General features: G+C 64.7%; 1 protein-coding gene and 1 long non-coding RNA gene across 2 annotated transcripts in view; one reads left to right on the forward strand and one right to left on the reverse strand.

Moving 5' to 3' along the window:
• Window positions 1-3,322: 3,322 nt before the first annotated feature.
• On the forward strand, window positions 3,323-3,929 carry LOC125915598 (uncharacterized). The gene is made up of 2 exons (XR_007455709.1): window positions 3,323-3,504; window positions 3,618-3,929. It is a non-coding gene; the product is annotated as an uncharacterized LOC125915598 (long non-coding RNA).
• KMT5C (lysine methyltransferase 5C) overlaps window positions 3,884-10,396 on the reverse strand; it is a 7,839-nt gene continuing 1,326 nt past the window's right edge. The window contains exons 2-9 of the mRNA XM_049621428.1: window positions 9,680-9,918; window positions 9,360-9,525; window positions 8,862-8,971; window positions 7,859-8,022; window positions 7,714-7,733; window positions 5,738-5,874; window positions 5,260-5,435; window positions 3,884-5,088 (exon numbers count right to left, since the gene is read on the reverse strand). Of these exons, the coding sequence (XP_049477385.1) occupies window positions 4,589-5,088; window positions 5,260-5,435; window positions 5,738-5,874; window positions 7,714-7,733; window positions 7,859-8,022; window positions 8,862-8,971; window positions 9,360-9,525; window positions 9,680-9,918 (1,512 nt within the window). The 3' untranslated portion in view covers window positions 3,884-4,588. The remainder of the gene's footprint in view (window positions 5,089-5,259; window positions 5,436-5,737; window positions 5,875-7,713; window positions 7,734-7,858; window positions 8,023-8,861; window positions 8,972-9,359; window positions 9,526-9,679; window positions 9,919-10,396) is intronic.

Consider the following 10,396-nt stretch of genomic DNA (forward strand, 5'->3'; position numbering starts at 1 on the left):
CCCCCCCCCCCCCCCCCCCCCCCCCCCGCCAGCGCTGACCCCAACCCTCCCTCCCCTGCTCTGGACCCTTTCTTCACCACTCTCCGTCACTTCCGTGCCCCTGTTTGACTCCATTTGCCATCCTGTCCTCATCCCGTGAGCCCCTCCCAACAGTCTTTTGCACTCCTGGCCCTGTCAGCACCCGCCCCGCCAGAGCAGCCTCTTCCTTGTTCCCCCAAAGAACAGGGGCGGCTGCCCCCCCCCCCCCCCCGACTTCTCCATTTCCCCAGGATACTCCAAGCTCCTGTCTGAATAATTTGCTCCTGCCGCATCCGGGCACCGGGCCTGCCCAGGCTCAGAGGCGGCAACACCAAAATCCATCCTCATTCCAAATGCCCCCCGAAAGGTCACCTCTCCAACCACCTGCCCCCCCCCCCCCCCCCCCCCCCCCACCCCCCGCCCGGAGGCTGAGGCGTGACCCTTAACAGAGCGCAGAGCCCTGGGCTTCTAGCCCGGACCGAGTCCTGGATTCCACTGTGTCTCCCTGAAGCTGTAGGACTCCCGCGACAGCCTGGAGCCAGGCTCTCTCAAGTCATGTCGAGGCCAGTTTAATCCGGGGCTCGAAGGTCGCTGTTACTGATCAGAACAACTTGTCGGTGACCCTGAACAAGCTTCTTGACCTGTGTGCACCTCAGCTTCCCCAGGAAACAGAGATGGTACAGTCCCGTTACCAGGACAGGTGGGATGATGGGAGGGGCTGAGCGGACTCTGGAGGACTGGCTCCACCCAGCCTCCTGGATGACTGTCCCCAGGCACACCCTCCACGCTGGCCTCATCAAGCCACCCAGGGCGCACCCCAGCCGTCTCATCTCCTGGGATGGCTTCACCCAGATACCCTGCCCCCCCTCCTCCAATCACAGCCTGAGAGGCAGGGGGGCAGGTGAGTGCGCAGGGCGTGCCGGGAGCGCTGCCCCTGTGGCAGGGAAGCCGATGGTGACACACGGGCAAGGCACCTCTCCGAGTCACCAAATAGGGCTGCTGGCTGACACTCGGTGAGGTCACCTAGGTAGCATCTGAGCACAGAGCCTGCCACCTGTACAGCCCCAGCCAGCCTCTGGACCTCAGCAGGCCACCCTTGCCTGGAGGGCACTTTCTCTCCCTTGCCCGGCAGCCACTCTCAACTCTCCATTTTCTGTCCCCACCATCAGCCCTCCACCACTTTTTTTAAAGTTTATTTTGGTGGGGGCGGGGAGGGAGAGGGAGAGAGGGAGGGGGAGAGAGAGAGAGAGAACAAGCAGGGGAGGAGCAGAGAGAATCCCAAGCCTACTCCACGCTGTCAGTGCAGAGCCCGATGCGGGGCTCAAACTCATGAATGGTGACATCATGACCTGAACTGAAATCAAGTCAGATGCTCAACCGACTGGGCCACCAAGGCGCCCCATCCCTCAACCACTTCTGGAGCATTGTTTATACTCCAGGCCACCAACCCTACGGATGCCGGACCTGGAGGCGGGGGTCCGGCCTCGTGCACTATGGCTGTCTGGGTCAACAGCACAGCACACCCCCAGGCCTTGAACTCTGAACAGCGCCTCCACTGCTCCCTGAAGCCCCAGTGCCAGCAGCAGGGACCTGCGGCAGCTTCCCAGGTCAGAGGAGGTCCCGTTCCCGCCCCTCTCCCCAACTCGCATCCCTGCTCTCCTCACCACCTCCTTCCCCCTCCCCCTTTCTTCCCCCAGCGCCATCCCCTCCGTCTCAGGCCACCTCTTGCCCTCTTCCCCTGCCTCTGAGCCCCTCGGCCGGCCGGTTCCTTCCTCCCCATCCGTGGACAGGCTCAGGCTTCCAGGCACTTCCCCATCAGAAACGCTCAGCTGCCCTTCACCCTTTGCTCCGGGAACCCAAACTCTCAAGGAACCCGCTCTCCCTCTCCTCCCCATGGAAGCCACCGCGACCCAGCTCACTGTCCCTTGGTCCCCAGTGGGCACGGCTCCAGCCTCCTGTCTCTGGAGCCAGCCTCCTTCTCATCCTGAAGATCCTGCAGCCTGATGAACTCTGAAACGCCTCAAGTCCCAGTTGCACAGATTACCAGCCACGTGGCCCCCAATTCCCCAAGCCGTCTGCACCGTGGTCTTTTCATCCAAAGTCTGCTGATAACCGCACCTACACTTCGTAGGGCTGCTGGGGAGGACCATGCTGTGAACCACAGGCTAGTTGTTGGGCCCAGGTCTCTCCGGGTGTGTGTGGGGGGTCTCTGCCTGTGTAAGCGATCCAAGGAAGCGTGTTGGTTCATACTGGTGGCTGACACGTCGCACGGTCAGGTCAGTGCGGGAGTGACTAATCACCCTCCAGGATGGCCAACCCATCACAGGGTCCCGGGGCTCCTGGAGACAACCGGCCAATGCCGTGTGCATGTAAAAGGGTCAGGAAAGGAGTGGGTCCAGGATTGGGGTGCCCAGCCTGGATGGCACTCTCGGCTCTGCTTCTGGCCCAGCCACCAGAGGCGAAGGAGAAGGCAGAGCATGGACCTTGAGCACGTGAGCTGTGATTATTTCCTGCTTCTTTCAGTTCCTTCTTCCCTTCATCTCCCGGCCAACTTCCCTACGCCCTCGTTCAGGCTGCGCGATGGGGTTCGAGCCCCTGCCTTGACCTGCCAACTCTCATTCTTCCCTCCCCGGGGCCTGTGCTGTCCTGTCGTGGTAGGAGCCATCGACTCAGCGGGGTGGGGGTGGGGGTGGGGAGTTCGGGGCAGAACCTGGCAGCAAGGTGGTCACTGTCCTCCGCAGGCTGTTTGTAAAGGGGGTGGGGTGGTCTTGGGAGCGCAGCCGTGAAGACGGACGCCAGGCCACATAAGCCGCGCGACTCCCTCCCCATCACCCTGCCGCCCCAGCCCAGCGCTTCTCAGTGGGGGTGGCGCTGGCCCCCAGGGGGACGTCTGGCAGCGTCTGGAGACATTTCTGTCACAACCGAGGGGGTTGCTACTGGCATCGGGTGGGCGGAGGCTGGCGGGGCAACGCCTCATCCTACAACCCAGAATGAGCAGGCTCTGCGTGGGCCTCCGACCACTTGGGTTCCAGACACTCTGAGGAAGCGGACCAAGGCTCCAAGCCCTCTCCCGAGAAGAGTGCACATGCGCACGTGCAGTTACTACACTGTACAACAGGATCTCTGGAAGTGCTTGTAACCCCCCGCCCCGTGGTTGTCTGTCCATCCATCCCGGAGGAGATTCCGGCTCTGCTGTGCTGCTGGTCTAGACGCCACAGTGAGGCACCTGCACTGGAGTCTGCCCTCCGCGCCCTCCTCGCCTTCCTCCTTTCAAACCAACAGGCTCAGTGGGAGTCAGACAGACAGGTGCTCTGTGAAAGAGAGGGATTCGAGGTAAACACGTCCCGCTCTGCCCTGCCCACCCCCCACCCCCAGCGGCCTCTCCCTGCCCCTCGCCCTCCCTTCAGCCCCTGGCCGCTTCTGCCCCTCGTGTGAGGCCTCAGCTCTAGAACAGCGCCAGCCCTCGGAAGCAGGACGCGCTCACCGGTGGGTAGCTGTCCCCATGTCTCAGGCACAGTGGCAGGGAGGAGGTGACCACGAAGGTGATGTGGTGTTCCCTAAGGCCCCAGATCTGGAGCATCATCGCCCTGGTCCCACAGAGCCGGGCCTACCGAGAAGACACGGACGAGGCTATGGGGGCAGCCGGGCCCCACCTGACCGTGGCCAAGTCACCCTACTTGCCGGACCTGTTACCTCATCTGAAGGAGAGGGGAGTCCGCGCACTCTTCACCAGCACCCTTCCAGCGGGGATGGGGTTCTCGCCTCTGTCTTCCGCCATCCTCGGGGCCATCCTATCGACCCTTCGCCCCTCCAAAGCTCCACAAACATCCCCTCGACACATAAACCAAAATGAAAAGCTACAAAGGACGCTGCTTATAACAAGGTTTTAATAAAATAAAAAGTTCAAGTGCTTTCAATCCCCCAACATACCCCGTTCTGGTGTGGGGGAGGGGAGGGACCCCCACACCCCAGTAGCACCAGGGACAGCACCATGAGAAAGATGAGGTCGCGTCCGGCCTCCCTGAGACCCACGGGGTGGTGAGGACGTGTCCCAGACATCCCCCCACCTTGCCCCCCCACCTCAGACAGTCGCAGAGCTGAGCCCAAACCCACTCCCCTCCGCAGGGCAGTCTCTAGGGTGGGCCGCCCCCAGGTCAATTCCACTGCCTCCTGAGGCCTGGGCTTCCGGGGAGACACCAAGGGGCGGCCCCCACCCCTTATGGCTTTGCTCCCTGGGCAGGAGGGGGGTAGGGAAGGGAACGGCTCCTGTAGTCCTGAGGTTGGAGGTGGGGATGGGGGTGGGGCAGCAGCGGCCAGGGCACCCAATGGGGCGGGGGCGGCTCAGGGGTCAGCAGTCACAAAGGGTCAGGGGTCAGATCCCTGGGTGTCTCCAAACCGACCCAGCCCCCAGCCCGGTAAGAACTGTGCTGGGGTCCAGGGCCAGCTCCCTCCCAGAGGTCCAAGAGCTCCTTCTAGAGGTCAGTGAGTCCCGGAGAACATGGGGCCGCGGGGGAGGAGGGACTAGGCAGGATCCCTTCCTCTCCTGGCCCGGGGCCTCCCCTCCGGCCCATCATGGCCCGTCACCGTTGACATCCAGGTCAATGGAGCCATGGCTGACCACCAGCCGCAGGCGCTTGGGTGGGGAGAAGGGAGCAAAGGCGAGGGCCTGCTTGGGGATGGGGGTGGGGCCTGGGGTCCCGGCAGGGGCAGGGGCGGGGGCAGCAGGTGGGGGCCGGGCCACCCGGCTCAGGTCCACGCGCACCACGTAAGGCAGCCCATAGCGCCGGGCCCAGTGCCAGTCCTGCTGAGGGGCCCAGTGGGCGCGGGGGGCCGGGCCCAGGGCCACCAGGGCCTCCGCCTGCAGGCAGCATCGGGGGCCACAGCCTCCCCACTGGTGCAAGGAGACTCGGGCAGCACGGAGAAGGGGGGGAGCTGGGGCCCTCCGGGGCTGGGGGCGTCGGCGTCTCCGGGGGCGCACCCGGGGCTGGGGCTGAGGCAGCCACTGGAGCCAGAGGGGCGAGGCGTCAGGGCGGGCGCCGCAGGGCAGGGGGCGTAGGGGCTGGCAGGCAGCTGTGGAGGGGGGAGGGGAGAGAAAGGGGTGGATGTGAGCAGGGCGACTGGCACGGGGCGGGGGGGGGGGGGGGAGGGGGGGTGGGGGGAGGGAGGGCGATGGAGGGACACGGTGGTCGGTGGTCGGGATGGACACAGGCTGGCAGGACAGGGTCCCCACCCCGAGCTTACCACAGAACGGGTCCCGGAGCAGCGGGGACAGGTGGGCACAGGCCCTGGGGCCCAGCCGGCCACCACCCTCCAGGCCCTGCTGCAGCCTCCGCTTGGTCTCCCGGAGCTCGTACTTGTCCAGCAGCCGCGGGGGCGCAGGTTCCCTGGGCTGCAGTCGGAAGGCCCCTTCGCCTCTCCTGTGAGCAGGCGGAAGGAGAGGGCGGAAGCGGGTCCTGAGGAGGCTCTTCAGGGGCACTGCAGCGTGCTCCTGCGGGGCCTCCCCACCTCCCTCCGTGGCCTGCCACCTCACCCCTCCTGGTCCCTCCCCACCTCACCCCTCCTGGGTCCCTCCCCCCTCCCCCTCGGTGGGGGCCCTCCCACCTCACCCCTCTCGGGTGCCCTCCCCACCTCCCCCTTGGTGGGGGCCCTCCCACCTCACCTCTCTCGGGTGCCCTCCCCACCTCACCCCTCCTGGGTCCCTCCCCACCTCACCCCTCACCTCTCACAGGTATAGCATTCACAGTGCTCATTCTTTTCACCAAAGAAGCCTTCGCCATAGAAGCAGGTTACCTCGTCCCCCGGCTCAATGTCCCGGAGTACCTTCACACAGGCTGCGTTCCCATCTGCGGGCACAAACTGGGGGCTGGGCTGCTCAGTGACAGGTCCTGGGGGCTGCCTGGCTCCACCCCACCCAGGACGAATGTGATCCCAGGACGGGCAGGGGCCAGGAGCCAGGAGCCCCCAGGAGCTTCCAGGGCCTGCCCTCTGAACACGCTCCCCAACTTCCTGCCCGCGTGCTGGCCTCCGCCCTCCCCGCAGGATGATGATCTAACCTGACCCTGGCAGTGTTGGCAGACAGCACCGCCTGCTCCCTCCTGCACCCTTCCTCCACCCCTCCCACAGGCCCCCACCCGCTCCCCACTCCCTGGCAGCCTGCACCTTGGCAGCGAGGTCCCAGCTCTGCCGGTCTCGCCGTCTCCCCCCACCCCAGGTGCCTGTCTGCCCTGCGGCCCCAGCCCGGGATTACTGCCCCCTGAGGCCACTCTCGCCTGTGCCTGTTCCTGCCTCGTGCTCCCCCTCTGGGAGGAGTGGACTCCCATCTCTCCCCCGACTCTAGCCTGACACACACCTGGGGGTGGCTCCGGCCACCTGCCCACTTCATCCCAGGCCAACTGGCCGGAGCCTCCGTGCACGGGGCCTCGCGTCCTTGCCCTCTGTATCCCCCCGACTCCATCTGGAGCCAACCTCTCACTCAGTGACACACCGGGTCACACGCCAGCCTCCGGCCCCTCCCTGTCCTGACAAGCCTCCAGCTCTTGAGCTGCCAGGGCCATCTAAAAACCAAACCCCATTATTCACGCAGTGGGAGCACCCGTGGGGCAGACCTGAGCTCCTTTGTGGCACGCGAGGCCAGAGTCACCATGGCGACCATGCCTCCTGGCCCTCCACTGAGATGTGCCTGTCTGGGATGGCCTAGCACGCCTCAGTTTCTCCTCGACACCTTGGAAAGTCCTATTCCTCCTCAAGCGCCTGGCTCTGAACATCTGTGCGGCCTCCTGGTTCTGCACCGCTAGGTAAAAGACCGGTGCCTGGTGCCCGGGCCCCGAGGTGGCTGGCACCCACCTCACCACAGAGCCTCTGTCATGAAGCCTTGCCCCGTTTTCTGTCCTACCCAGCACATTTTCCACCGTCAAGTCCATGTAATGGGTCTACAGAGTCACAGAACACGAGAACCACGGGGGTGCACTTCACACCGGCCCCTCGCCACCATCCCCGGAGACACGTTCTCACCGTCTCCCACCCGAGAAGAGTAACTCAGGCTGGGGGCTGGGGGAGCCAGGACTCAAACCCAGTTCTAACTCCAGAGCCCCGGTCGCACCTTGGGGCTCCGACAGACAGCGCGACGAGGCCCACACCCAGCAGGATGCACACCCAAGGCCTTACGAGACTCCTCTGCTTTCGGGCACTCTGTGCTCCGCCACAGAGAACACGCAGTGGCTCCCCCTGCAAAGCTGCTTCTCCATCCCGCTCCCTCTGCCTGGAAGTCCTGCCTCCCAGAGTCTCATCCTCTGGGGCTCGCTCTGGCCTTACCCCAGGCTTCTGGGGCTCAGCTCCCCTGCGTCCTGCTATGACAGGTGCACAGCTGTGGCCGGTGGGCTCCAGGCGCGGGGGCACCTTCTGTCTCCCTGTCCACCACACTCCCCCCTCCAAGTGAGCTCAGGTTCAGAGAGGGAAGAAGGCTGCCAGCAGGTGGCAACCTGAGATCCAGGGAGACCCGCAGGGCCCCTTCCTCCCTGATCCCTGATCCCTGCAGATGCACACAAGGTTCCGGCCTTGTGAAGGGGCAGGAGGCAGCTGTACCAGGTGGGGAGACTCCGGGCAGTTTCTGGCTAGTCACTGACCCAAATGCCCCTCCCCGGGGCCCCCTTACTTCCCCCCAAGCCCACTCCTCAGTGGGGGTTCCCCAGGCCTCACCTTGCAGTTGGGTTTGCAGTCTGGAACATTGAGGGGAGGGCGGGGGAGAGAAGAAGAGACTCAAGTGAGCAGGGAGGTGAGCGGGCACCACCAGCCCTGGCCCCGCCCTGTCCCGGGCCGGCCCCGGCCCCGGCCGCGGCCCCACCGTGGTTTATGAAGGCGGCGGGGCCCAGCCACAGCTGTGCGCTGCGCTTGCGGGTGGAGTACATGATGCTGAAGTCATTCTCGCCGGCCCTCAGCAGCCCCTCGTCAGCCTCCCGCAGCTCCGCGATGCAGCCCACCAGCAGTTCCAGCTTCTCGTTCTTCTTCCTGCAGAAAGGCCAGGCCAGGCCAGGCCAGGCCGCTGTCTGAGCTGCGCCTCCCCAAGCCCCAGCTGGGCCACCAGGGGGCCTCCTGCCTGTGCCGCCGTGGTCCGCCTCCCAGATTTCTCAAGTCCCCCCCCCCCCCCCCCCCACCGCCTCCACACCTGCCTGGAGGGTCTCCTGGCTCCGGGTCCTTGGAATGGGATGGCCCCGTCCCACGTGGACCCAGGCGTCACTCGGGCTCTCCTCTCGTGACCAACTCCCCTTGGGCCCTGCACAGTAGTCCTTCTGCCTGGACTCCCGTGAACTCACCACAAGCTGCCACCCCCGACCCCCACACTTCACCAGACCCTCCAGTGGGTCTGTGCTTAGGCCTGCTTCCCAAGAACACTCAAAGTTCCCTGGTGGCTCCCAAAGCACCAAGCAACTGTGATCAGCACCTGCGGGTTTACTCGGCTACCGCCTGCCTTCTCTCTGCACTGAGATCAGTGGGCAGGGTCCATCTTGCTCACTGGCCTGTCCCTTACCCGGCGGCGCTGGCTACGCAGCAGGGACCCCATCGGCACGAGGGCTGCCACAGTCCTGCGCACAAGGGCAGTGATTTCCTAGCAGCCCCCGGAAGCCTGGGGTCGCATGGGGGTTCTTACCCCCATCGGCTCTGCTGTGGGGGAAGAATGTCTCTGGGACTAGGCCTGGCCTCCTTCGTCTCAGCAGGAAACTGTCTCTTCCCACCCCTGAACAAAGACATCTTCCTGGCCTCAACGCCAGAGGTATCCCCCCTGATCTCCAGGGGTCTCTTCTCCCAGCAGCCTCTGGAGCCCGTAGCTGTGAGTTTGGCCCTCTTACCAAGCTCTGGTAGACACAATCTTGGCTCCATTTGTCTCCATAGAATAGCGTGTACAGGGCAGGATGGTAAAGCCGCTTTCAGGCAGGAAGGCTCGGAGGTAGCGATAGATCTGGGGGAGGTGACGGGGTGGGCGGGGTGAGGAGGTGGGGCAGCCTCGTCCTCAGCCCTCTCTCTCCTGGGTTCTAGTCCTGCTCTGCCACTGACCCGCTGTGTGGCCTTGGGGAACTCACTTCCCCTCTCGGGACCTCAGTTTCTTCATCTGTCAAATGAAGAGGTTGTACTCCATCTCAGAGGACCCCCCAACTCTCCTAGGATTCTCTGAGCCTCGTCTCAGATGGCCCCAACAGCTAGGAAGTTAGGGAGTCGGTGGGCGGGTGGGCTTTGCAGAGGGACTGGGGTTCCAGAGGTCTGCCTGCCACAGCGAAGGATCCAGGACAGGCCGAGGTGACAGGGAGGACGTGTGGGCTGAGGGTGGGGGAAGAGAGGGGTGCCCTCACGTGGGTCTTGAGGGCAGCCTCCTGCCGCGGGCCCCGGCTCTGGAAGTAGTGGGCCATCCAGCCTCCCAGCGTCAGGGCCCGGTACGCAGCCTCCAGGTCCCGCTGCTTCAGGAAGGCCTCCAGCGCTGAGCGCAGGTGGTGCTGTCGCCGCAGGGGGGGCACGGGGCTGGGGGAGAGGGCATGCCTGGGTCCCAGGGCCTTGGCCTAATCCATCCGGGCCTTCCCGGGCCCTGCCCCCACCCCCACTTGGGGCTGCAGGGGCCGTGGAGGCAGGGGAGGGGTCCCGGAGCCCTGGGGCCACCCTGTCCCAGGCCGCTCACCTGACGTTCATCTTATGGGTGCGGAAGCCGAGGTAGGGGTCCAGGACAAGGCTGGTGGCAAGGTCGTCATTCTCACACAGCTCTCTGGCTGTCACTCTGTCAGGTCCCATGGTGCCCCGCGGACCATGCTGCCTCTGGCCAAGAGTCGGGGACACAATGCAGGGGCAGGGGCGGCGCCCCGGGAAAGGCCGTTTGTGAGCTGCGCAGGATTTGGCAAGCGTTTCGGTCTCCAGTCTCATCTACAAATCGGGGAGGAAAGCAGTGCTGACTTCACGGGGCTCTCGGTGCAGACAGAATGCAACAAGTACTTGTGACAGTGGAGAAGCCCCCAAAGAAATATCAGTCACTGTCAGTCGGTATCACGCTCTGGTGCAGACACAAATCCCCCAGCCACACACGACCACCCTCTGTGCACACCCACACACTCACGCGCAGATCTCCTCATGCCCCCATACACCACACACACACACACACACACACACACGCACACGCACGCATGTCCCTACTGGCCCGGGGAAGGCTGATTAATTGGCAGTCAGGGATAACCCTAAAGGCTTAGCCCTGCGGAGGCGGGAGTCAGGGGGAACCCATCCCCACCTCCAGCCCTCACCAAGGAAAAATCCAAGACTTCCCACCCCACTGGGACAGACAGTGCCTCCACCCACCCTCACTCTTCCTGGCTTCAGCCTCCACCTCCCTCCCCCCCCCCCCCCCCCC

The sequence above is a fragment of the Panthera uncia genome (assembly GCF_023721935.1).
Source record: "Panthera uncia isolate 11264 chromosome E2 unlocalized genomic scaffold, Puncia_PCG_1.0 HiC_scaffold_19, whole genome shotgun sequence".
Taxonomy (NCBI): domain Eukaryota; kingdom Metazoa; phylum Chordata; class Mammalia; order Carnivora; family Felidae; genus Panthera; species Panthera uncia.